Source organism: Choloepus didactylus, chromosome 1 (assembly GCF_015220235.1).
Source record: "Choloepus didactylus isolate mChoDid1 chromosome 1, mChoDid1.pri, whole genome shotgun sequence".
Lineage (NCBI taxonomy): Eukaryota > Metazoa > Chordata > Mammalia > Pilosa > Megalonychidae > Choloepus > Choloepus didactylus.
In genome coordinates this window covers 209,441,234-209,468,351 of record NC_051307.1, presented here as the reverse complement: position 1 = coordinate 209,468,351, position 27,118 = coordinate 209,441,234, and the positions used below count along the sequence as shown (strand labels likewise).

The following is a 27,118-nucleotide window of genomic DNA, read 5'->3' as shown; positions in this document are numbered from 1 at the left end:
TAAGTAATATTAAATTAATCTAATTAATATTAATTAATTAACATTAAATTAATCTAACTAATCAATATTAAACTGATTTAATTAATTGGTTAATTAGTTTTAATTTGCCAAAGTACCACACACTAGTTGGCCTAAAAAATAGAAATTTAGTATCTCCTGGTTCTGGGCTCTAGAAATGTGAAATCAGGGTGTTGGCAGGGGAGAATCTTTGAAGAGGAGAATCTTTCCATGCCTCTCCTTGGTTTTCTGGTGGGTGGCTGGTAATCCATGGGGTTTCTTGGCTCATGGTGGCATAACTTAAGTCTCTGCCTCCATTGTGTGACACTCACTCTCTGTCTCTCTCTCTCTGTCTTTTGTCTCTCTCTCTCTGTCTCTGTCTCTAGCTCTCTCTGTCTCCTCTCTATGTCTCTTTGTCTCTCTCTGTCTCTATCTCTCTGTGTCCAAATTTCCTCTTCTTATAAGGCCACTAGTCATATTGGCTTGGGGCCCGACCTAATCTAGTTTGGCCTCATCTGAACTAATAACATCTTCAAAGATCCTTTTTACAAATAAGTTCACATTCACAGGACCAGGGGTTAGGACTCAAACGTGTCTTTTTTGGGGGATACAATTCAATCCAAAACAGTTAGCTTACAAGTAAAATTAACCAATGTGTTAATTTGTGCTATTATTACTTATGTCACCGTGTATGTAGTAGGCATTTAATAAACTCTTATTTATTTGCTTATGTGTCTTTCCAGAATTAGTCTATGTATACACAAACAAGTGTTCCTACTTTCATTCCCAACTGGAAAGATATTTTACATATATAAATGAACATTGCATTTTACATTTGCATTTTGCCAAACTTTTGTGCAATTTGCCTTTTGTCTTTTTCAATAAAGATATTTTAAATTTATATTTTTTCTTATTTATCTGCCTTTTCCTTTATTGTGCCTCATCACTTTTACTTAGAAAGGCCTTCCATACCCCATGAATAAAAATTAGGGCCCCCATACTTTCTTCTAGCATTTATATTGTTTAGTATTTTTGCCTAAATCTTTATTCTATTTTTCTCTTCTATTTTTATTCTATTGGGGAGTTTATTTTGTTTATGAGGAGTTAGGTGAGGTTTCAACCTTATTATTATTTTTCTTCAACTTTATTATCATTTTTCAAAATGGATAGTTTTCTAAGCATCATTAATGGAATAATCTATGTTGTCTTTACTCAGTTTAAATGCTATCTCTGTCATGTGTTAAATTTCCACATTTATATATATGAATCAATTTTGGTCTTTATATCTTTTGTTAATGGAGTGCCCAATCTTTCTTTTCTTGTAGCAGTAAAAACTGTTTTAATTACCAAAGTTTTAAAATATGTTTTAATGTCTGGATTATCACCCACTTCCTGACATCATGAAAGCTTGGGTTAGAAATGACTTTACAGGCCACTGAGCACCCTTTTGTGGGTTTACAGTGGGGTAGCTGAGTCTCTGAGAAGCGAGTAACTTCTCCAAGGTCCCTCCCCAGGGTGCTGGCAGGGCCAGAAGCAAATCTGGTACCTGGAACCAGAAGATGGGGCTTGAACGAGCAGTCCCACTGTATTCTCCAGGTGCTCCTCAGAGCTTTGATGTCTTTGCCTGTAAACAATCCCTACCTCAGGATGGCCCTGAGGATTGTGTCACCGAGTCCAGGTACATCACCAAACGCGCTGCTAGCCCAGAGGACACTTTGAAGACCCTTAGTTGACTCTGAGCTGAGACCTTTGGAATCTGTTCCAATGGAGTGTCCCCATTCATCCCATTTGAACATTTCCATCCTCAAACTTGGAAAACTCTTTAAAACTTGGTGACTAAAAGATACTTTGAAGTAGTGTTTTCTAAAAATATTCTGAAGGATGTTACTATGTGTTCTTAGGGAAAAAAATGGGTTCTGTGGTCAAATAAATGTGGCAAGAGGTGAATGAAATCAAGTTAAGTCAAACCTTTGCTGTGGGACTGCTCTAAACCTTTAGTATGGTAATATCTACCTTAAACCACAGAGAGAGCTGCATTTCCCGACCCTTTGATCATGGAACACACCAGCACTCACACACTCCTGTTTAATGTTTGCACAACACCCAGAAGGATTTCAAGGAGTGAATACTGTTTACTTTAAAGCAGTATTTCTCACCCTTGGGAAGATAATCCTTAAAAAAATAAAAAAATAAAGAACACCTTGTAGACAACCAATATGGCATTATGTAATAATTATTACTTGTGTTACTTAATTAGATACAAAGGTTAGAGTAGATATGCTTTTAGCTGTCATAGAACTATGAAACCTAATGAAAATTACAAACTAAGTGCAAATACAATGTCAAAGCCAAGAAAATAGAAGTTAATAATATTTGTTTAGTGTGGAGAAGGATTGGAGAAGGATCATGTTTGTGAATATTTTGCCAAATCCTGTGGCCCAAGTGCTAATTCAGGAGAGCGTCAGCCATGGTGTGTCGTGTGATGACACAGTTTTCCCACTGGTTGCCATTTTTATTTGTTATGCTGATGAACCCGTTGTTTGCATGGTCCACCATGATGTCCTGTGGCTGGCATTTGAGGGGATACATCAGTAAAATAGGGAGTCCTTTTGTGCTTTATCCTCTTTACCCAAAGTAACCTTAAACACAAATGCAAAGGCAGATAATGAAATCTCTTAGCAATCCTTGGTAATAAGGAGTTATTTACATGATCTGGAATAAGTTCATTTTATCTTTTGAGATAATTATCTAAAAGGAAAGATAAAATAAAAAAATTTTTGAAGCAAACTCATGGATCCTTGAACACAAGTCTCCATCCTCCAGGAGTACATGGACCCCAGTTTGAGAGACATGACCTTAAAATACGGACTAATTTCCTTTTTAAATCAAACAACCACAGTTGTTCTTAATTTATTAGTCATTTACAAATACTTTAAGCATACCTGGATGGAGGTTACTTATTTGTATTTATTGAAAAGCATTGATCTTGAGATCACAAAATTATTACTTAAATATTAATAATATGTTATCAGTGATTTAAGTTCTTTGGGCTTCAGTTTTAGTTTGGAAATTTCATACCACATTTAAGTAGGATTGATATTTTAAGATTTTATGTTAGAACACATTCTTGTCTTTGAGTTCAGCATGCTTACTTGAAGGGTAAATGCAATATTGATGGTGTATAATGTTTTCTTAAACTTGTTTTTTGGTATAGTAAATATTTTGAAGATGGGCTTTTCAAATGTTAGGAGGTACTAAGATTGATAGCTTTGCAAATTGGTTTTAAGTATTTTGAATTTATAGCTATCATCATGTTGCAAAATAACATTGACTTTGGAATGGCTTACTTCCTTTTGTAGTAATTCAAAAATATTATGACAGCTATAGTTTTATAGTGAGCATAAAAACTAGTGAGGTAAGTTCAGTGAGGTAAGGTTAGTGTTGGAAGTTTTATTAACAAAAACTCTAAGTATTAACACATGAGTTACAATTCCCATGTGTTTTTAGAAATTTGCTGGCACTGACTGAACATTAAATTTTGAACTTTGGACTAGTCACTTAAAACCACCTAATTTTAGTGTAAGAAGTAGCCAAAAACTTAAGTATGAAAACAGGCTTTATAAAGTTGGCTGGATTATTAACCCGCATATGATATGAATTCTTCCATGTAGGTGATGCAAAGTACCCTTAACGCAGGATTGTTTTCCTCAAGCAGGTGGTATGTGGGACTTGGGTATAAGTTTTTTCACAGGTAGGAAAGACAAAATTCATCTTTACAATATGAAAATCTCAACTCTGTTATTAACAAGCTGGTGATTGTAACTTGACTTTTATAAGCACAGTATGTGGTTATATAATAATAAATATCCCTGAATTCTCCTTTTTTGAATTGAAATTGTTTAAGAGAGCAGACATATAGTCCAAGAAAAAGGTCTACTATAAATTATGAAGCACTCTATAATACAGACATTATTGTTGTTCTTTGTGCTATCTAAATATTTAGAAATATAATATCATTTTTTACCCTGTCAATGTCTAAGCCTTTGGTTGCTAGATGGAAGCCGACACACAGGAGTGAGATCACATAGTCCTTCCCCCCATCTATGTCACTCTACTGATTGCCGTGGGTCAACAGGAGGAAACACAGCGATGGCATTAACTAGGCGTCTTGAAGAGCTAAAGGGCATCACTGAAATAAATCTCTTGTTACTCATGACTGTGAGGAGAGAGAGACCTTATATCAAAAGATCAAAAACCAGGGACCCTTTTAGGAAGGGGATTTATCTTGGTTTCTCATTGTATAGTTGTCCTCTCCTTACAAGTTTTTGTTACCCTGCCCCAGATAGCTGCATCAAAGTGGGAGAAAATCTGCAAATGCCCTGAAAATGTCCTAATTAGACTTCTAGAGAAATGTTGATGTAATCACAGGACTGGTCAACAGTAAGTAGGTTAGACTTTAGTCCAGGTTCTCTTGGCCCAGGAGCTTCGAAGCCATAGACCCATTTGCCATTTGGATGTTTCCCAGGCATCTCAAAGTACATATGCCTAATCTCGGACTCTTGAGTCCCCATCCTCAAATCTGACTCTCCCCTAGTCTTTCCTAGCATGGGCAATAATTCCACCACCTATTCACCTCCAACATACAAACCCTCACTCACTCCTGCCAGCTGCATCCTGATTCTATCTCCTAAATATGTCTCAAATACAGCTGTGTTCTCCCTTTCAGCCACCTCCATTCTCTTCTCTTGGGAGCTATTGTCTCTCATCTGGTCCATTGCAGTAGCTCCCTATTTGTTTCCTGGCATTTACTTCTGCCCCCTAGCATCTCTTATCCACAGAACCTGCCTAGCAGATTTTTATGAAAAAGTGCATCGAATTGTCCCATCTTTGGCCATGGTCTTTAATAACTTCCTTGCTTTCAGGTTCAACAAAGTATTCTGTATTTACCTTGTACATTTCCTGCCTCAGACCTAAAATCTATCATTTCTACAATGAAACCTCATTTCTTTTAGCGAGAAATGGTTTTTTTTTTTAATTTTGAAATAAATTCAAAGTTATATGAAAAGTTGGAAAAGCAATACTAGCCCCATACACAGAATTCCATCATACCCTGACCCCCCTCCCCTGATAGCTCAATCTACCAATTTTAACATGCTGTCACATCGCTATTTCTTTCCCTCCCTATCTATCATCCATCATCTATTGCTCTGTCTTCTGAACATATGAGAGTTAGCTGCACACATCCTTGAGCGTACACTATAATTCACGTATACACTTCCCATGAACAAGAACATTCTTTTATGCAATCCCATTAAGCGCAGCTAAGAAGTCCAATAGATTCAACATACAAAGCTTACATTCTATATTTCCTTTTCCTTATGTCTCATCTGTCTCCCTTTGAGCCACCTGTCCTCTATCCTCCAGTCCCATCCAAGTTGATCCTTAGCATTCAATTGTCATCTAGTTAGACTGGCTTTTTTTTTTTTTCAGTTGTGGAAACATATATACAGCTTAAATCTTCCCATTCCAACCCCTCCCTAGCCTTTCATTAGTGGGACTAATCACATTTAGAATGGTGTAATGCTCTTTCCCACCATCCATTACTAGAAATTTCCCTTCACCTCAAACAGCAACCCTACACTCATTTCTTAACTCCCCATTGCCCCTTCCCCCATTTCTCTTAACCCAAACTCTACTTTTCATGTCTATGGTTATATTCTCTGATAATTTCTTCGTGTTTAGTGTGGGGCTTAAAATTAACCTCTTAAATCCATATCAATCTTGTTTTTCTTTGATACCACCTTCACTTCAATAGGACACATAAACTATGTTCCTATACTCCTCCATTCCCCACCTTTATATAGTTGTCTAAAATTACATATTTTACGTTGAGTTCAAAACCACTGATTTGTCCTTAGAGTTTGTGTATTTTATATCATGTAGGAAGTAACTAGTGGAATTACAGTTCAAAAATTATTGACTTCTATTTGTATTCCATTGTGGTTGGAGAATGTGCTTTGAGTATATTCAATTTTTTTTAAAATTTCTTGAGGCTTGTTTTATGTCCCAGCTTATGGTCCCTTCTGGAGAAACATCTGTGATCACTAGAGAAAAGTGAGTGTCCTGGTGATTTGGGATGTAAGGTACTATATATGTCTGTTAAAATTCTCTATATCTCTTTCTCCTTTCCCTGTCTCTCTGCCAGCAGGGCTCCCCTCAGAATCTGAAGTAGGGCAGGTCTTTCATCGGCAAAGTCTCTCAACATTTGTTTGTCTGTGAAAAATTTAAGCTCTCCCTCAAATTTGAAGGAGAGTTTTGCTGGATAGAGTATTCTTGGTTGGAAATTTTTCTCTCTCAGAATTTTAAATATGTCATGCCACTGCCTTCTTGCCTCCATGGTGGCCACTGAGTAGTCACTACTTAGTCTTATATTGTTTCCTTTGTATGTGGTGAATTGCTTTTTTCTTGCTGCTTTCAGAACTTGCTCCTTCTCTTCAGTATTTGACAGTCTGATCAGAATATGTCTTGGAGTGGGTTTATTTGGATTTATTCTATTTGGAGTTCGCTGGGCATTTATGCTTTGTGTATTTATATTGTGTAGAATGTTGGGGAAGTTTTCCCCAACAATTTCTTTGAATACTCTTTCTAGACCTTTATCCTTCTCTTCCCCTCTGGGACACCAATGAGTCTTAAGTTTGGACATTTTATTTTATCTATCATATCTCTGAGATCCATTTCGATTTTTTTTTTTATTTTTTTCTCCATTCTTTCTTTTGTTCTTTCATTTTCTGTTCTGTGGGCTTCTAGGACACTGAGATGTTGTTCAGCTTCCTCTAGTCTTGTATTGTGAATATCTAGTGTCTTTTTAATTTGGCCAACAGTTTCTTTTATTTCCATAAGATCTTCTGTTTTTTATTTACTCTTGCAATGTCTTCTTTATGCTCTTCTAGGGTCTTCTTTATGTCACTTATATCCTGGGCCATGGTCTTCTTGATGTCCTTTAAATCCTTTGCCATGTTTTTTTTCCTCAATTGTAGTTCTTTGATTAATTTTGCAAGGTATAGTGTATCTCTCGACATTTTGATTTGTGTGTTTGGAGTTGGATTCTCTGTATCTTCTGGTTTTCTCATATGCATTAAGATTTTCTTTTGTTTTTGGCCCCTTGGCATTTGTTTTGTTTGATAGAGTTCTTTCAAGTTGTAAAGAAAACGGGATATCGATCTAATTTTTCAGGAACACAGTTTGGTGATGTACACTTTCTCTAACCAGCAGATGGCATCTGTGAGTCACCTATATCCCTCAAGTCAGTTCTCCACCTTGTTCCCACGGTGTGTGGGGAAATGATTCTTGTGGGTTCAGTTGGAGAACTCAGTTTGGGTGTGTTGCTGGAGCTGTCCGCCCTGAATGTGGGGCGTGTGTATGGGTGGCCAGGGAGGAAGGGCAGTTCTAATGTTCAAATCTCCCAGGATCCCAGAGATTCAAGGCCGCCACAAGAGTCTAAGCCTTCATTTCATTTCAGCCCCAGACCCTCTCTCTCGCTGATCCATAAACCACCGGACTTGGCGTAGCGTCACTGGGTTCTCCAAGCGGATCCCCCTTCCCAGCCATACTCCTCCAGGAGCTCAGCTGAGGGAATGCTGTGCTACATCACCAGTGTGCGTCGTCCCTCAAAGGAAGCCCCGGGCTGCCGGGCCGTGCGGCGGTGCCCTTGGCCTGATGCAAAGATGCCCGAATGGGGTGTCTCAGCCCCCTCTCCTCTCACAGTTCCTCCTTCCCAGCTCTGGGACAACTGGCGGGGCTCTGGGCTGTGGGCACGGCTCCGGACAGGAGTTTATCCAGCCCTCTGGGGGCCAGCTGCGAGCCGCGGGGTTTCTTTCTGCTTCCAGCTCTCCCCTCTGTTCCCCCAAACCCAAGGGTATCTGCTGCGGGCTATCTTCCCAGCCAGACACCAAGAGGCTGGCCCAGCCCCCTCTTGCTGTGTTTTACTGCATGGTTCCCACAATTGCTGCTGGAGCCGCTCCTTTTTTTTTTTTTTAAAAGAGCCAGCTGGTCTCCAAATGCTGAACCCTGGCTTTCCCAGCCCGCCGCACGGCTGTGGGTCTTTCAGCCAGCTTACTCACTTGTTTCAGAAGGCCGACTCCTGGTTTCACCAAGAATAAGGCCCCTCTGGAGCTAGGAGCCCTCGTCCAGCTGGTGCATCGCTGTAACCGGTATTCTAGGTCACTTTCTGGTTTTTAGCTAGTGTTTTTCATGGAGGCGTTTTTTTTGCCCTGTCTCAGCTAGCCGCCATCTTAGTTTCTGAGAAATGGTTTTAAAGGGAAGAGGAAACAAATATAAATATAAAATCTAAGAACTTAAGTAAGAACCCTGTAATATTAAATTCAAAATGGAAATATCAGAATGAACCTATGCTGTATTTTCTTTTAAAAGATATTTTCTGGCTTTGATTACTAAAAAGGCCTAGGAAAAAAAGTGACTGCTCAATAACAATGAACACCCACTCCTAAGCCTCTTTAGAATATAGTATTTTAGAAAATAATTTCTTAAAAGAGAAATTATATCATGTTCATACTGATATTTCTAATCTTAACTTAGTCCTATGGAGTTTTTTACTTAACTTCTTAGATTTTGTATTTATATTGCTTTCCAATTACTCTAAAAATCATGGCTACTGAGGATATTAGCATAATACTTGCTCGCTGCCCCCCACTCCTCCAGAATCACAGCCGTGTGGTTCAGTGGGTCGGGGTCTGACTCGCTTGTTAAATGGTTGTGTCGCTGACACCTAGAAAATGCTGGCAATAAGTTGAGTCCTCCTGTTAGCTGAATGAATGCATAAATGATTCTAGCCACTGGAGGCTGAAAAGAGCTGCTCAGAGAAGAGAAATCTGAGATCAAAATAACTGCAGAAGGAGCATAGGGTGCAAAATGGTCGCACCCTTGTCCGTACAGCCTTTTTTTGATGGTGCAGCTGTTGAAGGACATTTTTTCTGAAAGTCAACTTTTGCTACAATTAGAGATTGGTGTGAAATAATTTTCAAAATCAGTAATTATTTTGAATTCTTCTTTCAGCCAAACTCAGAAAGATCCATGCTAACCAGATCACCAAGACAGTTAGGTTGTTGACAGTTATTCAGTTTTCTTTGCTGTATCAGTAGCCTCTGATGGTTAGAGTGGGGATGGCCCCACTCTCTTGCCTCCAGGAACATCCCAGTCGCACACCTTCTCTGAACCCTCCTTGGGGTTCCAGCTCTCTGTCGTTTTGAGGCCATGAAAGGTGGTAAGTCAGTGTGTTGTTTCCAGGCTTAGCCAGCCATGTGTTTGCTGTTGGAACAAAATCCTCCCTGAAGCATCTGAATGCAGGGCATGGGGGAGCTCTAAGCCTAAGAATCAGTTCCAAAGGTTGAAACTCTGGGGCTTATTAGAGTCTCAGACCTGCGCTGTCCAATATGGCAGCCACGAACCACATGTGGCTCCTGAGCGCTTGAAATGTGTTGAGTCCAGACTGAGATGTGCCATTAATGTGAAGGAAAAAAAAAAAATGCTGGATTTTGAAGACAATATTAAAAAAAGGATGTAAAATGTCTCATTTACTTTTTTGTTGATTACATGTTAAATTATATTGTTTTGGCTATCATAGGTTAAATTAAATATGTCCAAAAAATTAATATCACCATTTCTTTTTACTTTTTAACATGGTTACTAAAAAATTTAAAATTACTGATGTGGCTTGCATTGTATTTCTATTGGACATGCTGTCTAAGACCTTTTACCTGGAAAACTAAATTTGCTTGTGTAACATTTCTAGCCAATCCATGCATCTTGAATACCACTCACTTCGCTAATGAAAAGTCACTCTTCACATCAATTGTATTAATTGACCAGTTCTTAGGTGTTCATCAAATACAAAGAATATTGAGGTACTTTTAATAGTTGACTCTGGAGTGGCCACTTTTAAAGACTTTCATAGGCTAATTAACTATCCCTAGAGATTTTATTCAAAGTTAGAAAATATACTCATTCTCCCTCTGCCCCTCCACATGGATATACACATCATCCAATGTATGTTAAAATATTTTAAAGTAAATAACAGCTAGCATAGCACCGTGGTACATGATAGAGCACAAAACCTTATTTGCTAGTTCCCCACTCTTCCTGCTAAGTTTGAGGACTGTTGGTCAGCAACATTTATTGCATTCTTACAGTATATAAGTCATTGGATTAGAGGCTGTGGAAAGCAGAATATTAAAATATAATAACAATAGCAAAAATTTATTGAGTGTTTCTAGGTGCCAGGCACTGTGCTAAGTGCATTGCACGTGTTATTTAATTTTATCCTCAAAATAACTTGATGGAGGAGGTACTTTTATTATCCCGATTTTGCCTGCAACATCTTGGTCATGTTTCTGACATTTGGAAGGCCTGTAGGTAAGTCCACAGCCATTGCCATGAGTTGACTGAACATTTTTATTTGCAGTGCGGGGTGTGTTGCAAAACATAGTTGACCACTTGAGCCACTTGTCTAACCAGAGTGAAACTCAAGCTGTCACCTTTAGGGGGCCTCTCCTCTTCCACCTCCCTCTCTCTTCTCCCTGGGGTGTTGATCTTTAACCTCTCTGTCCACTCCCCAGGGTCCTGCTGCTGCTTTCTTTTAGCTCTATTCATAGTTCTCGGTCATTTTTTCTGTGTCTTTGGATTTGGGGTAAAGAGAGGAGGGAAGTGGACTGTGAGGTACTGCATGCAGAAGGAGTGAGGGGAGGCGCATTGGCTCTATTTCTTCTAGGTTATGGTAATTTCTAAGACAAACATATCTTTCAAGTTTCAGGATGTCTACTTTTAGCATAACCAGGGGAAATTATTATGCTAAAAGAGGAAACTGGCCTTTTTTTTTTTTGTCTTATGAAAGACTTTCTTGTATCATACTAACCTGAATGGGAGAGACCCTACAAGGGAGGGAGCAAGCACCTTCCCCAGGGGAGGCATGGCGGGGAAGATCACACCATCCTGTCATGGACAGGTGAGGGCACAGGCTTGGCAGAGTCGATACGATTTTGCTGGAAGTAGCAAGCACCACTGGCTGGTAGCAGAGCTGCCCAACCCAATCTGTCTCCTGCCAACCCTCTACTCTCAGCCAAAGAATGTAAAACTCTAAAATTCTGAAGATATCACTCTTGTCGATCTTGGATTAAGCATAATATTGGTTTAATATTGAGTTGTTGAGAAAGTATGAGCATTTTTTTATTGCTTTATAATTCTGTTTCAAACAGGTATGGAGGTGAGGCGCTTTGAGAACCCAAGGAGGGGAAAAATATCTGAGGTGATAAGATTTAAGATAAAAAGCCTCATATTTTTCGTAGTGTTAAAAGGTAAATCATTTCATTTCATTGACAGTTATGATCTGTTGTTCCAATTCTATAGGCAAATGTATCCGTCAGGATTGGTTAAGCTAAGCTGTATAACAAGAATATCCTGAAATCTCAGTGGTTTAACACAACAAGGGTTCATTTCTCACTCTTACTATAAAGCCAACCCATGTTGGGTGGGCTTTAGGGGTGGGGGGTGGGTTCTGCTTCACATGGTCACTGGAGGATCCAGATTTATGGAGGTTCTGCCATCTTGTTCTACCATCTGGAAAATGTAGTTTTGAGATCTCTGAGGAAAGGGAAGAGTATGGAGGTGGCACACAGACTTCTAAATATCTCAGACAGGAAGTGACATATGTCACTCCTGTTCACATTTCATGAATAAAACACATGGCCCCATCTTCCTGCAAGGGGGCTGGGAAGTGCAGTGTTCCCTGTGTTCAGCAAAAAAAAAAAAAAAAAAAAGGAGAGTTGGATGTGAGAACTAGTGGTTACAGCTACAGCAAGTTTTAGGTTTTACATTATTTTTGTGTTTATGTCTTTGGAAGCTGTGTACATTATATACACTTCCAACTTTGAAACTGTCTCCTATTTGAGTGATTGCAAGTTGAATCAAATTCAAATGTACCCTTAACCCAACTCTAACATTAGGAAAAACAAACAAATGAAACTTTGACTGTGAAATAAAACTATATTGGGAGCTTTTGTGAATGTTCCAGTTTCTTTTTCTTTTAAAGTTGTTCTTTGTGATAGCATGTTTATTCAATTCCTGAAATGTTCTCAAGTAAGTAGTATTTAATCTGAGAAAATTTTCAAGTGGCCCCTTTTTCTCCTTCCAGTGTTTTTTCCTCAAGTGTTGCTGTCATCATTTTAAGATTGAAATGAACCATTTGATTTTATAAAAAAAAAAAAAGTATTTATGGCACATCAAGTAGCACTTAGTATTTTGTCACAACATTGAGACCGTTTCTGAAGGTCCCTGTAAAATATGGGCAGAAAGGTCGGGGGGCTTATGGATAGAACTTCTAGAAACATACCTCCCCATTGGAACTGGTTATAATTCCTGGGTGCTGACATAAAGATTAATAATGTTTAACTCTGATTTTGGCAATTTTTGCCATTTTCATTGCCATGGTCCTTTTCTTTCAAGTTATTACCTGGAACTGAAGTGATAACAAATGTTTTATGTTTTATACTGCCAGATAAAAGTTTAAATTTTCATGTGTTAAGTGCACTTAAACACACACACACACACACACACACACACAACTAGATCAGAAGGAAATGAGTAATTATCCTAAAATGGAAAGCTTGTCCTACTTTTACCATTAGGTGACTAGTTTTCATGCGATGTCATATGCAAAAATAGGAAATTCAACTATGGGTCTCTTTGTGCACTGATTCTATCATACAGTTCTAATTTTCTTTTGTTTGTCTGGGAAATGATGGTGCTCTTTGCTTTGCCAAGTTTTATTATTGAGTCAACTGCCAAAGTTTAAGAGAGAGAGTTAAAGGGCTCTTAAAATTATTTGGTGTTGAGTGAAGAGGCAAAGAAAGGTATTTCATATTCCCAAACATTTTAACTTTTGTGTCTCTACCTGATGTTGGAATATAATCTAGACTTCAAGGATTTTCTGATTCTTTTTAGAACACTGTTGAGTCATGTTGGAACATTAGTGAGGGAAGCTTTGATCCCACTCATTGGTACCCAGTTTGGAGCTATATATTTTAATAGAATCTATTCTTTCTCTCTATTCTTCCCTGTATTTAAACTTCTGTGCATCAGAAGGCCTGTGCGTCTGCTTGTGGTTTCACACCATCTGGAAGTTCAAATTTGACTTTAGAAATGATGTCATGCTTGCTTATTGCAAGCCGGGCTAATGTTGGTTGAGAATTGGACACAGTTCAGGTCAAAGTTTTGTCTTAACTTAAAAAAAAGGAAAGGAGAAAAAAAGAACTTAGGCATCATTTCTTGATTCTAGGTGATTGTGCAAAGCTCTAAAGATAGAATGAAGATGGTTGAAGAGCACTATTCTAATTTCTTTGAAGCTAAGTATGTGCTTTCTGGTGCATGGAAAATAAACTCCCAAACAGAAGACCTCAGCTGACACAGATCCCCTCCTGCCATGCTGAGTTTGGGTGCTGCAAGTCCTGTGTTGAGCACATTCACCCTTGCTGTCTGCTTTATTCCCAGAGAAATATTCTCATGGCTCGGGTTGCTTTTCATCTCTTCTGGGCTCAGGAAGATACAGCAGGGCACTGATAGATTGCACATGGCGAGAAGGTGCTACACATGTTAAACATATTATGCATCATGACATAGTCTCTTTTTATAAACTCTCTGCAGAACCTCTCACTACCTCCCATAGTGTAATTTATTTATATCACAGATATGGATATTGGGCATTTCCTTTTGTCCAGATAGAGACCATCCAGTTTTGAGAGCTAGAACATGGGGCTAATGGGACCACAGTCGTGGGATTATTCTGATTCACACTGAATCCTGTCAGCCTGTGTGCAAATCTTTATGATTGAGCATAACCCCTTATAATCACTGTTATAATCTGTAGTGCTTAGGATATCCTGCCAATTTCCTGGGAACCCACCAAGTACCATCCTTTATGCGTAAACTAATCATCATGTTTTTTTCACAAGATAATCATGAACCCCAAAGAGAAGTATTGGTGTTATCACAGGCTGGTAGATGAAGGGAGCTTTCCACAATGATAGGCCACTTGGGAATCTGGCATCCTTAAGCTTTAGTGCAACATGCATGAATTTCACTGGGGTTTCCTTAGGAAAGGGAAGTTCCCCAGGGCAATGGTATCCCCTCCTCTTCCCAGCTCCTAAATCTCTAGGGCCATTATGAGAAGTACATCTAGCAGATTTTTGAAGAATCTTCAATTCTCACACTTCCCAGTCAAAGAACATCCGTACTTTCTCATGCCGGCAGGGCTGTTCACCCTCATCTCCCCTTCTGCTGCTGGGAATTCCCAACTTCATCCTCTCTGAACCAGAAACTGGAAAAACTCTCTGCTCCTCCCATCTCACCATCACTTTGGACCTTTAGAAGCAAAACTTTGCCACTCCTTTCTAAGAAAAGGAGAGTCTATTCCAATAACTTTTTTTTTTTAATCTCTTAATGTCTCACCCTGTTGTTACGTCATCATTCTCCAATGTATTCTAGTAAAGACTGATTCCTGCCTTTGAGATCTTGAGTGGCAGGCATTTAAAGACTATCTAGTCCAACCTCTTTGTTTTACAAATGGAGAAATTAAGGCTGGATGGATATGGGGGTTGGTTGGGGAGGAAATGAGAGTTATTTGCCTTGATTCCCACAGATAGATAGGAGCACAATGGGACCTAAAACCCGTGTCCTCTTTCTGTGGTCCCATGTTGCCTTTTGACCAGGCATTATTACACAGTATTTATATATTTATTTGTATGGGCATCTTATGGTGTTTTTGCATGCTTTTTTAAAATTTATTTTTTATTAGAGAAGTTGTAGGTTTATAGAAAATCATGCAGAAAACACAGAGTTCCCATATATGCCTCCTCATGCACAGTTTTCCCTATTTTTAACACTTTGAATTAGGGGTGGTAACTTTTTTACAGTCGATGGAAAAATATTATTATAATTATACCATTTACTGTAGCAATTAGATTACATTAGGGTTCGCTGTGTTGTATAGTCCTGTGTTTGCTTGTTTTAAAAGTTTTTATTCTAATAACATATATGCCACCTAAAATTTCCCCTTTTAACCACACCCAAACATGCAATTCACCATGCATCACCAAACTTTTCCATCACTCCAAATAGAAATTCTGTACCAATTAACCATTAAATCCCTATTCCCTAGCCCCACCCCAGCCCTTGGTGACCTGTATTCTGTTTTCTGAGTTCATGAATTTGCTTATTCTAATTATTACATATCAGTGAGATTATACATTATTTGTCCTATTGTGTCTGGCTTATTTCACAGAGCATGATGTCTTCAGTGTTCATCCATGTTGTTGCATGTATCAGAACTTCATGCATTTTTACAGCTGATTAATATTCCATTGTGTGTGTGTGTGTGTGTGTATGCTACATTGTATTTATCCAGTCATCTATTAATAGACACTTGGGTTGCTTCCATCTTTTGGCAGTTGAGAATAATGATGCTGTATAAACATTGGTGTGGAAATATATGTTCAAGTTCCTGCTTTCACTTCTTTTCGGCATATACCTAGAAGTGGGATTGCCAGGTCATGCAGTAATTCTACACTTAGCTCTCTCAGGAACCACTTAACTCTTTTCCACAGCATCTGCACCATTTTATATTTCCACCAACAATTAATGAGTGTTCTTATTTCTCCACATCCTCTCCAGCACTATTTTAAAATATTAATCATCCTACTGAGTATGAAATGGTGTCTCATTGTGGGTTTGATTTGCATGTCCCTAATGGCTAATAATGTGGAGCATCTTTTCATGTGCTTATTGGCCATTTATATATCTTCTCTGGAAAAATGTCTATTCAAATCTTTTGCCCACTTTTTAATTGGATTGTTTGTGGGATTTTTTGTTGAGTTGTAGGATTTCTTTATATATCCTGGATATTGAACCCTTATCGGTTATGTGGTTTTCAAATATTTTCTTCTGTTCCATTGGTTGCCTTTTTATTTTCAGGGCCAAGTCCTTTGATGCACAAATTTTAAAAATTTGACAAAGTCCCATTTATCTATTTTTTCTTTTGCTTCTTGTGCTTTTGGCATGAAGTCTAAGAAACCATTGCCTAATACGAGGTCCTGAAGATGCTTCCCTTATGTTCTCTTCTGGGAGTTTTAAAATTTGGGTTTTTGCTTTTAGATCTTTCATCCATTTTGAGGTAATTTTTGTAGATGGTGTGAGGTGGGATCCATCTTCATTCTTATGCATATGGATATCCAATTTTTCCAACACCATTTCTGGAGAGACTGTTCTTTCTCCGTTGAGTGGTCTTTGCACCCTTGTCAAAAGTCAGTTGGTCATAGATGTGAGAGTTTATTTCTGAACTCTAAATTTGATTTCATTGGTCTATATGTCTGTCTTTGTGCCAGTGCCATGCTGTTTTGATTATTGTAACTTTGTAATAGTTTTAAAATTGAGAACTGTTAGTCCTCCAATTTCATTTTTCTTTTTCAAGATGGTTTTGGCTATTCCAAATTCGATGGTTGTATTTTCCACTTTGGCAAAGAAGGCTGTTGGAATTTTTCTTGGGATTGTGTTGACCCTGTTAAGTGCTTTGGGTAGAATTTACATCTTAACAATATTTAGTCTTCCAGTCCATGGACACAGAGTATCCTTTTACTTATTTAGGTCTTTCAGCAACGTTTTATACTTTTCTCTATACAAGTCCTTTACATCTTGGTTAAATATATTTCTAGATAGTTGATTTTTCTTTAGATGTTATTGTAAATGGATTTTTTGGTCTTGATTTCCTCTTTAGATTGTCCATTACTAGTATATAGAAGCACTAGTGACTTTTGCATGTTTCTCTTGTGCCCCACCACTTTATTGAATTTGTTTAAAGCTCCAGTAACTGCAGTGGATTTCTCAGGATTTACTCGATATAGGGTCATGTCATCTGCAGATAGGGGAAGTTTTACTTCTTCCTTTCCAATTTGGATGACTTTTGTTTTTTTTTCTTGCTCAATTTCTCTGGTTAGGACTTCCAGAACAATGTTGAATAACAGCAGTGACAGTAGACAGTCATCTTATTCATGATCTTAGAGGGAAAGTTTCATTCTTACACCATTGAATGTGATGTTATATGTGTTTTCTTATATATATGTATATATATCCTTTATTAAGATGAGGAAGATCCCTTCTATTCCTAATTTTCTAAGTGTTTTGATCATGAAGGGGTTGTGAATTTTGTCAAATATCTTGTCTGCATCAATTGAGATAATCATGTGGGCTTTTCCCTCTTATTATATTAATGTAGTGTATTGCATTAATTGATTTTCTTATGTTGAAGTACCCTGGCATACTTGGAATAAATCATACTTCATCATGGTGTATAATTGTTTTAATGTGCTTTTGTATTGTTTGCTATATTTTTTTGAAGACTTTTGTATCCATATTTGTAAGGGATATTGGTCTGTAATTTTCTTTTCTTGTAATATCTTTATCTGGCTTTGGTAGTAGGTGATGTTGGCCTCATAAAATGAATGAGGAATTATTTCCTCCTCTTCAAGGTTTTGGAAGAATTTGAACAGAAATTGGTGTTAATTCTTCTTAGAATGCTCAGTAAAATTCATCAATGAAGCCATCTGTCCTGGGCTTTTCTTTGTTTCTTTGTTGGTGACTGATTCAATTTCTTTACTTGTTATTGGCCTGTCTATTTCTTCTTGAATCAGGATAGGTAGTTTGTTCTGAGAATTTGTCCGTTTCATCTATCTAAGTTTTTGGCAAATAGTTGTTCATAGTATCCTATTAAAATCTTTTTTTATTTCTGTGGGGTCAGTAGTGATGCCCTCCTTTCATTTCTCATTTTAGTTGTTTATGTCCTCTCTCTTTTTTTCTTCCTTAGTCTAGCTAAAGATGTGTCAATTTTATTCATCTTTTCAAAGAAGAAATTTTGGATTTTGGATTTTTTTTAACTCTTTTTCACTTTTGTATGCACCAATCTTTGTTATTGCCTTCCTTTAGCATGCTTTGGGTTTAATTTGCTCTTCTTTTTGTAGAACCTCCAGTTTTGAGGTTAGATCTCTGATTTGAAATCTTTCTTCTTTTTTAATGTAAACATTTAGAGATATAAGTTTCCCTTACAGTTTTGCTGTTGCTGCATTCTATAAGTTTTGATATGTTGTGTTTTCATTTCATCTGCCTCAAGATATGTCCTAATTTCTCTTGTGGTTTCTTCTTTGACTCATAAGTTGTTTGAGCACATTGTTTGATTTGCACATATTTGTGAATTTTGCATTTCTCCTTCTTTTACTGATTTCTAGCTTCATTCGATTGTTGGTGATACATTGTATGATTTCAATATTTTTTATTTTATTGATACTTCTTTTGTGTACCTAATATATGGTCTATCCTGGAAGGTGATCCATGTGCACTAGAGGAATATGTGTATTCTGCTGTTGTTGGGTGGAGTGTTCTATATATATCTGTTTATTCTAGCTAGTTTAGAGTTTCATTCAAGTCTTCTGTTTCCTTACTGATCTTCTCTTTAGATGTTCTCCCCTTTTTTGAAAGAGGTATATTGGTATCTCCTACTAATAATGTAGAACTGTCTGCTTCTCTCTTCAAATCTGTCATATTTGCTCCATATATTTTAGGGTTCTGCTGTTAGGTGCATATATATTTATACTTATGTCTTCTTCTTGAATTTACCTCTTTATCAGTATATGACCTTCTTTGTCCCTAGTCACAGGTTTTTACTTAAAGTCTATTTTATCTGATATTAGTATAGCTACCTCAGCTCTCTTATGGTTACTACTTGCATGGTATATTTTTTCCCTCCTTTCATTTCAAGCTTCTTATGTCTTTGAATTTAAGGTGAGTCTCTTGTAAACAGCATATGGTTGGCTCATGCTTTTTTTAAATCCATTTTGTCAGTCTCTGCCTTTTGATTATAAGTTTAATCCATTGGTATTGAAAGTAACTACTGATAATGCAAAACTTTCTTCTGCTGTTTTGCTATTTTGTCTTGGTCTAATACCTTTTTTGACCCTCAGTTCTTCGTTTTTCTGTTAATGCCTACTTCCATATGTATATATTTTTTTATTGTACCATTTTGAAAACCTTTTCATTTCTTTCTGAATGTATTTTTCCTGTATTTTCTTTTTGGTTACCATGGGTGAGAATTTAACATCCAAAACCTATGGCAATCATATTTGATTTGATACCAACATATCTTCAATAGCATACGCATATACTGCCTACCTTTTTCTTTTTTTTGTACTTGTTACAAATGATCTTTGTATGTTGTGTATCCAAAACCATGGATTTATCATTACTTTTTATTCACTTTCATTGTAGCACCTTTATGGAAATCTTTTTAATGATACATTTTCTTGATTCTGTAGTCACTTTACCCACTTATTGCAACCCTTTGGATGTTTCCCAGAATTTTGAGGAATTTGGATTTGCCAGATTTTTGCTAGTTTTTCAATGATTCTGTGAGGGAATAGCACCCTGGAGTGTCTTGCTCTGCAATCTTGGTCAACCTGAAGTCTATCCTTTTATTTAAAAAATTATTGCTGTCCTCTAGAACACTGGATATCTGTATTACACCTGAAACTCAGAGCTAGAGCTTGGCAGATACGAATGTCAGTATTTACACATACAGCAACTGTTAAAAAAAAAAAAAAAAAAAAAAAAAAAAAAGCTGAAACAGAGCCCAGACTTCAATTAGAGATATGAATAAAGCAGATCTGGTTAAGTCTAGAGCAAATTGGGCCAAATGGTAAAGGTTGAAACTGACTGTGTTCAAACTTCAACTTCCATGTGAGACCAAGGGAAGATATGTTTATTTGGTGTAGGATCTATATTCTCTAAACAATATAACTTCTACATCAGTTTGTTCAAATACTACAATTACATGGAACTTTGAATAGGAAGTGAGCTATGGTAGGTCTGTATAGATTAGAATGAAATAACAACACATCCTAAAGTACTTTGGGTGGAGAATAAAAATATATAGTTGGGGCCCAACTGAGGAGCCGGGAAAAAATGCAAGGTGTTGGACTTCCTCACCTGGATTGTTGCTGATGTTCTCACAGACATTGGGGACTGACGGCTTGATGTGCTGAGCCCTCTGTCTTGGGCCTGGACCCTATGAAGCTTGTTGCTGCAAGGAGAGGCTAAGCCTGCTTATAATTGTGCCTAAGAGTCTCCCCCTGAGTGCCTCTTTGTTGCTCAGATGTGGCCCTCTCTCTCTCTAGCTAAGCCACCTTGGTTGGTGACCTTGCTGCCCTCCCCCCTATGTGGGACATGACTCCCAGAGGTGTAAATCTCCCTGGCAACACAGGATATGACTCCTGGGGATGAATCTGGACCTGGCATCGTGGGATTGAGAACATCGTCTTGACTGAAAGGGGGATGCGCAATGAAACGAAATGGATTCAGTGGCTGAGAGATTTCAGATGGAGTTGAGAGGTCACTCTGTGGACATTCTTACGTACTATATAGATAATATTTTTTAGGTTTTAATACTTTGAAATAGCTAGAAGTAAATACCCGAAACTACCAAACTCCAACCCAGTAGCCTTGACTCTTAAAGACGATTGTATAACAGTGTAGCTTACAATCGGTGACAGTCTGATTGTGAAAACCCTGTGGATCACACTCCCTTTATCCAGTGTATGGATGGATGAATAGAAAAATGGGGACAAAACCTAAATGAAAAATAGGGTGGAATGGGGGGGTGATCTGGGTATTTTTTTATTTTTTTATTTTTTTATTTTTATTTTTTATTCTGATTCTGGTATAAGGAAAATGTTCAAAAATAGATTGGGGTGATGAATGCACAACTATAAGATGGTACTGTGAACAGTTGATTGTACACCATGGATGATTGTATGGTATGTGAATATTTCTCAGTAAAACTGAATTAAAAAAAAATAGATTGTGATGATGAATGCACAACTATATGATGGTACTGTGAACAGCTGATTGTACACCATGGATGACTGTATGGTATGTGAATATATATCAATAAAACTGAACTTAAAAATAAAAAAAAATTATTACTCTTGTCTCTCTTTTTTTTAATTCAAATTTTAGTTGTTCTCAGTATTACAAAATCCCAAAATATACATCAAGTTTTTTATGAAAAGCAGCAGTCCCTGCCTCATATCTGTTCCATTTCTCATTCCCCAGACATAACCTCTTTTAACAATTTTTGTCTGGTTATTTTGATATCTGTAAATAACATGCTTGCATTGCTGCTTCTGATTGTTGATATAGTTACTACTTATTGACTTCTTGTTGTGGAGGATGAGGATAAAACTTTTCCATCATCACTACATCCCATTACCCATGTGAACCTTTTCCACTCTCCCCAACCGTGTTTTATTCCCCCAATAGAGTACATAGTGATTTGGTTATCAGGCTGGGGTATTTTTTTGTTTTTTGTTTTTGCTTGTTTTGATTTCTTTCTTTCATGATGGAAGCTGTTTGAAGATGCTTGTTAATCCTCATTTGTATATGTGTATGATTTTCAGTCTTGTTGAAATATAAATTATAAGTGCACCAGTCACTGAATTTTGACAAATCTATACATCCATGAAACAACTTGCCCAATTAAGGTATAGAACAAAAATTTCCCTTCTGAATCTTTGCAAACTGTCCTACTTATCCCCCAACCCCCAGGCAACCACTGCTCTAATTGCTATCCCCATGCTTTAGTTTTCCCTCTCCTAGAACTTCATATTAATGCAATCATACAGTCAGTCCTCTGGCTCTCATTCATCATGCTTTTGAGGTTCATCATGTTGTTGTTTATACCTGTAGTTCATTCCTTTTTATGGCTAAATAGTATTCCATATAAATGTATCACAATTTTATCTATCCACTTACCTGCTGATGGGCATGTGGGTTGTGAATAATGCTGCTATGATATTTCTGTAAACATTGTTTTGTGGACATATATTTTCAAAGCCACTATATGTTTTTATTTCATTTTGATATGTTGTAGTAAACATACTATGTTCCTTTCCCACATCAAAGAAACTGACCATTAGTTATTTTGTACATACCTTCCTAGAGTGACCAGGACAGACCGTTTGGTGATAACTCCTGACAGCCATGTATGGCCTTCAAAGATGGTCATAAATTAGGGTGTCTTTTATGATCCAGAGAGAAGTGTATCATGATGATATCTGCTGAAAAGGCAGCACATCATTTTGGTAAAGGGTTCTAATCCTTTTCTACTTCCAATAAAAAATGTGAATGTCTCATGAGCAATATAAAAAATATCATTGTTCAGCTGAGAATAATTTCCTTAGAAATCTCATAGCCTGTTATTGAAAATAACTAGGGACAACAACCATCCAAATAGAGTGCTTGTCTGTGCATTTATAAACACGGGATGCACACTGGTGCTTGTAGATCAATAAAGAAGATTTTTTAATAGTTATAGAGGATTCACTTTAAAATTATCTTTTGAAGGTCTTCATGCTCTTTCAATTGTCTCATTTCTCTATGACCCTAGTGATTTTTTTCTATTATCTAGTCTGGGTAGTCTAGAAAAAGAGCCTTGCCCACAGTTTTCAGAATGTAAAATTAGAAAAAAATAAAGCTATGTTTTCTCATTTTATAATTGCCATTGGAAAAGCAGGAATTGTAATTTTCTAATTTTTGAGTTAATGGGCAATAGGAATTTTTCGTATGCTTTCCTTTCTTTTCTTTATTTTTAGTATTTGGAAGGTAGTCTTCCATAAAACTAGAGAATGTATGTTGTTTCCACATTTTCTTCCTCCGGCGGCATTTATCTCCTCTTGTCAACATTCATTTTTCTAACTTTGGTGTATTTCTCCATGTTTCAATCTTGTTCTTCTGGATGCTAGTGGCAAGGCTTGTTGTGTCCTCCGTTTTCCTAGAGGATGCTGCAAAGAACATTAGTGAGCTTTATTTCCTGACCCATGGCTCCACAATACGGAAACATAACTACTTATTTCATATAAACATTATATATTTTAAATGTATCACTGTTGTGATATACACCACCAAGACTTCAAGGTGGATGTGGCTGTTCACACATGCAGCATGAAGCAGTTCATGAGCAGTGCTAGGACAAAACTCCCTTCCCCTGTCCACCCTCCGATCCCACCCCGAGGTCATGACTCATGGTTACTGAGAACTTCTTTGTAAAACCACAGCCATCTTTCCTTTTCCGGATTTCAGGTGGATGCACTGAGATTACGACTGGAAGAGAAAGAATCCTTTCTCAATAAAAAAACAAAACAGCTACAGGACCTCACAGAAGAAAAGGGGACACTAGCTGGAGAGATCCGTGACATGAAAGATATGTTAGAAGTAAAGGAAAGAAAAATCAATGTTCTTCAGAAAAAGGTGAGTGAGCAAATTAAACCCTTCAGGTTGGGAGTTGTTAGAGCAGGGAAATGGAGGCCTTTTATCAGCCATGTTTTGTCGTTTCAGAGGAAATTTTGAGCACGTGCAAAATAAATTATTTTTAGGGTTTTAGATTAGGATCTATAAACTTTTAACTTATTGGTAAATGAATCATGTCATTTTTAGCAGAACCTGATGAATTTTTAATTTAATTAGATAAAAAACTAAATAGCTACAACTTTTTTCATTTGCCAGTTTGCAAGGTAGAAGTAATTGTATAAATTTAGATATATGTATGTAACATAATAGGAAAGTCAAAAAGTTAAAATGTTAATATTTCCTTTCTCTCTTTCTCTTTATTGAGAGTTGAGCAATGTAATTTGTGGATCTTAAATGTATTTTAGATGCATTTTTATTTGCATAAATTTTGATAAAGCCTATACAAATCCATATAGTTTTGTTTTCTTTCTTTTCTTCTTCCTTCCTTCCTTCCTTCCTTCCTTCCTTCCTTCCTTCCTTCCTTCTTTCCTTCCTTCCTTCCTTCTTTCCTTCCTTCCTTTCTTTCTTCAGGGAAGGGTGGTGTTTTGTTATACCCATTACTTACTTGGAATCAATGAGGGGATTTATAATAAGTTCCAAGCACAGTGACTTAGAACGAAAGATGCCCAACTCGGATAGGGCCCTTCTTTTCTTCCTACTTTTCCACAGCTAGTTCTCTCCATTGTTGGGGACTCTGATTTTGCGACAGCACTCTGATTTGCTTTTGGAGAATTCCCATTTGCTACTGTATGCAATTTTAGGGGCCCATAGGGTATCCTGCCTTTTCCTAGCCAAAGGAAGGCAAGAAGAGAAATTAATTCCTGCTCTGGTAAGCAAAAATAAAATGCTTTGGAATGATATAGGGCTCTCAGAATAACATGCAGGCAGCTTGGAAACCATGCGGGATCCCCGGGATATTCAGGATGTTGTCTTAGACAGATATGCTGCTGGACACCCATACCGTAGCTGCAGACACATGGAATCTAACTGGCCCCTCCCTTGGTGTTGCCTGCTAGCATCATCTCTCACCCAGTTTATACCAAGTGATAACTGTTAGGAAACGTTCCTAACTGTTTTACCTGCTTCTGCCTGTACACAGAAGCTGGAGTTATCCTTTGAAAACATAAAACAATTCATGTCACTGTCTGATAAAACTTCCCACCATTTGTGGGGCCCTGTGCAAAATGAAATTCTGAGACTCCTTTAAAAAAAAAGTATTGAGAATTTGAAGACAGTAACAGCAGAGTATTAAACAAAACGTGGGGCCCTTCTGAGCAAGGGGCCCTGTGCAACCTCCCCAAATGGCTTCCATCCTTATTCAGAATAACAGTGGAAGGTCCTATAATAGCCTGCAAGACCTGCTTGATTTGGCTCCTTCTAACCTCTCTGACCCCTATCCTGCTGTTCATTTGCAACAGCCCCTCGGGCCTTTGAGGACCCTCGGGTCTCTGACACATGCTGCACCTTCTTCAAAGACAGTTTTCCTCTGGACCCACACTATCCAGTATGGTAGCCACAAGTCATATGGGGTATTGAGCTCTTGCAATGTGGCTAATCCAAACTGAGATATGCTGTTAAGTGTAAAATAAACACCAGATTTTTGAAGCGTTATAATGAAAAAAATATATATATATATATAATATCTCATCAGTAATTTTTATATTAATTAAAATAAAAATATTTGGGATATATTGGGTAAATATAATAAAATATGTTAAAGTTAATTTCACCTGTTCCTTTTTAATATTTTAATGTAATTTCTAGAAAGTTAAAAATTCCCTATATGGCTCCCATTGTGTTTCTCCTGCATAGCATCACCCTAAATAGCCACATGGTTCAATCCTTCACTTCTTTCAGGTGTATGTGCAAATGCTTCCTTCTTAGAGGACTTCTGTGTTCATTTTGCATAAAAGAGCATGACCCCTCCTACTGTCCATATTTCCCTATCCAGTTTTATTTTCCTAAGTAACATTTATTACCATCTGACAGACATGTATTTTTTTAATCAAATTCGGTTTTATTGAGATATATTCACATACCATACAATTATCCATGGTGTACAATCAACTCTTCATAGTACCATCATATAGTTGTGCATTCATCACTCCAATCTAATTTTGAACATTTTCCTTACACCAGAAAGAATCAGAATAAGAATAAAAAATAAAAATAAAAAAGAGCACCAAAATCATCCCCCCCCATCCCACCCTATTTTTCATTTAGTTTTTGTCCCCATTTATCTACTCATCCATCCATACACTGGATAAAGGGAGTGTGATCCACAAGGTTTTCACAATCACACTGTCACCCCTTGTAATCTACATTGTTATACAATCGTCTTCAAGAGTCGAGGCTACTGGGTTGGAGTTTGATAGTTTCAGGTATTTACTTCTAGCTATTCCAATACATTAAATTCTAAAAAGGGTTATCTTTATAGTGCATAAGAATGTCTACCAGAGTGAACTCTCGACTCCATTGGAAATCTCTCAGCCAGTGAAACTTTATTTTGTTTCATTTTGCATCCCCCTTTTGGTCAAGAAGATATTCCCAATCCCATGATGCTGGGTCCACATTCATCCCCAAGAGTCGTATCCTGCGTTGCCAGGGAGATTTACACCCCTGGGAGTCAGATCCCACGTAGGGAGGAAGGCAGTGAGTTCACCTGCCAAGGTGGCTTGGCTAGAGAGAGGGCCACACTGACAGATGTGTATTTTTTAAATGTGTTCCTTCACACTACTAGAACATAAATTCCGGGAGGGTTGAGGCTTCATTTATTTCCACTGTTAAGCACAGACAAGGTGTAGATGCTCAAAAATATTTGTTTAATGAATTAGTGACTGACTGAATGAATGTGCTTAGCCCCTAACATCTGACTGGCCAAGGTTAGCTATCTTTCCTTGGACTTTGACTCAAGGACAGAGCTATGCAAAGATGAAGGTAGCAGTTTGCATGCATTTGTTTTTTTCAGAGGGGCTGTGATGAGATTATCAATAAATTCCTAATATCTAGACCCCCGTATATATATATTTTAGGTGTGCTTGCTCTTTTGTGATTTCTCTGATCATTCCTAGACTCTTAAGAGTTACCCAGTCTCCTCCAAACAAATTCCTTTTCTTTTGAAGTCAGCCAGAATCCTTTAGAAAATGGTAATCCATGTAGCTAATAATGGTTCCCATTTAAAATAATCAAAATTAGATTTAAACCAAATTATGGAGATTTTACCAAAGCATTAAAACTAGCGACACTGTGTTTGATATGCAGTCCCAGCATATTGGTGATTTGATGGACTGTATTATGAATTGGCTTCTGTTGAGGTCTTCACAGACATTTATTCCTCAGGAATAATGTCTTGCAGCTCCAAGTAATTGGTACGGATAATTAGAAGGGACTCGGCAGAGACTATCAAGGACCGTTAATCAAAGAGGCTGTCTAGGGCAGGTGGGACCAACAGAGATGATTCCAGCAGCAGTTCTCGGAGCATGTGGGGAGGATTCACAAGAAGACTTTTCATTTGAAATCTGAAGTAGCTGATGATAATAAAAGCTGATGATTATTGAAGATACTTGTGATGAACATTGCATGCTGGATACTCTGCTATGCTCATTGCATGCCTTATTCATCTTCTTTTCAACACAATCTTAGGAGGCAGATATGATCAGTAATGCCAGGAAAC

General features: G+C 37.5%; 1 protein-coding gene across 8 annotated transcripts in view; it reads left to right on the top strand.

The window, feature by feature from the left end:
• ERC2 (ELKS/RAB6-interacting/CAST family member 2) overlaps positions 1–27,118 on the top strand; it is a 1,046,379-nt gene that overhangs the window by 433,593 nt on the left and 585,668 nt on the right. For all 8 annotated transcript variants that reach the window (XR_005210796.1, XR_005210797.1, XM_037798515.1 and 5 more), the window contains one exon: positions 23,239–23,406. Coding sequence is in view for 6 of the 8 variants with exons in the window: in XM_037798515.1 (XP_037654443.1) it covers positions 23,239–23,406 (168 nt within the window). In the remaining 2 variants the exon portion in view is untranslated. The remainder of the gene's footprint in view (positions 1–23,238; positions 23,407–27,118) is intronic.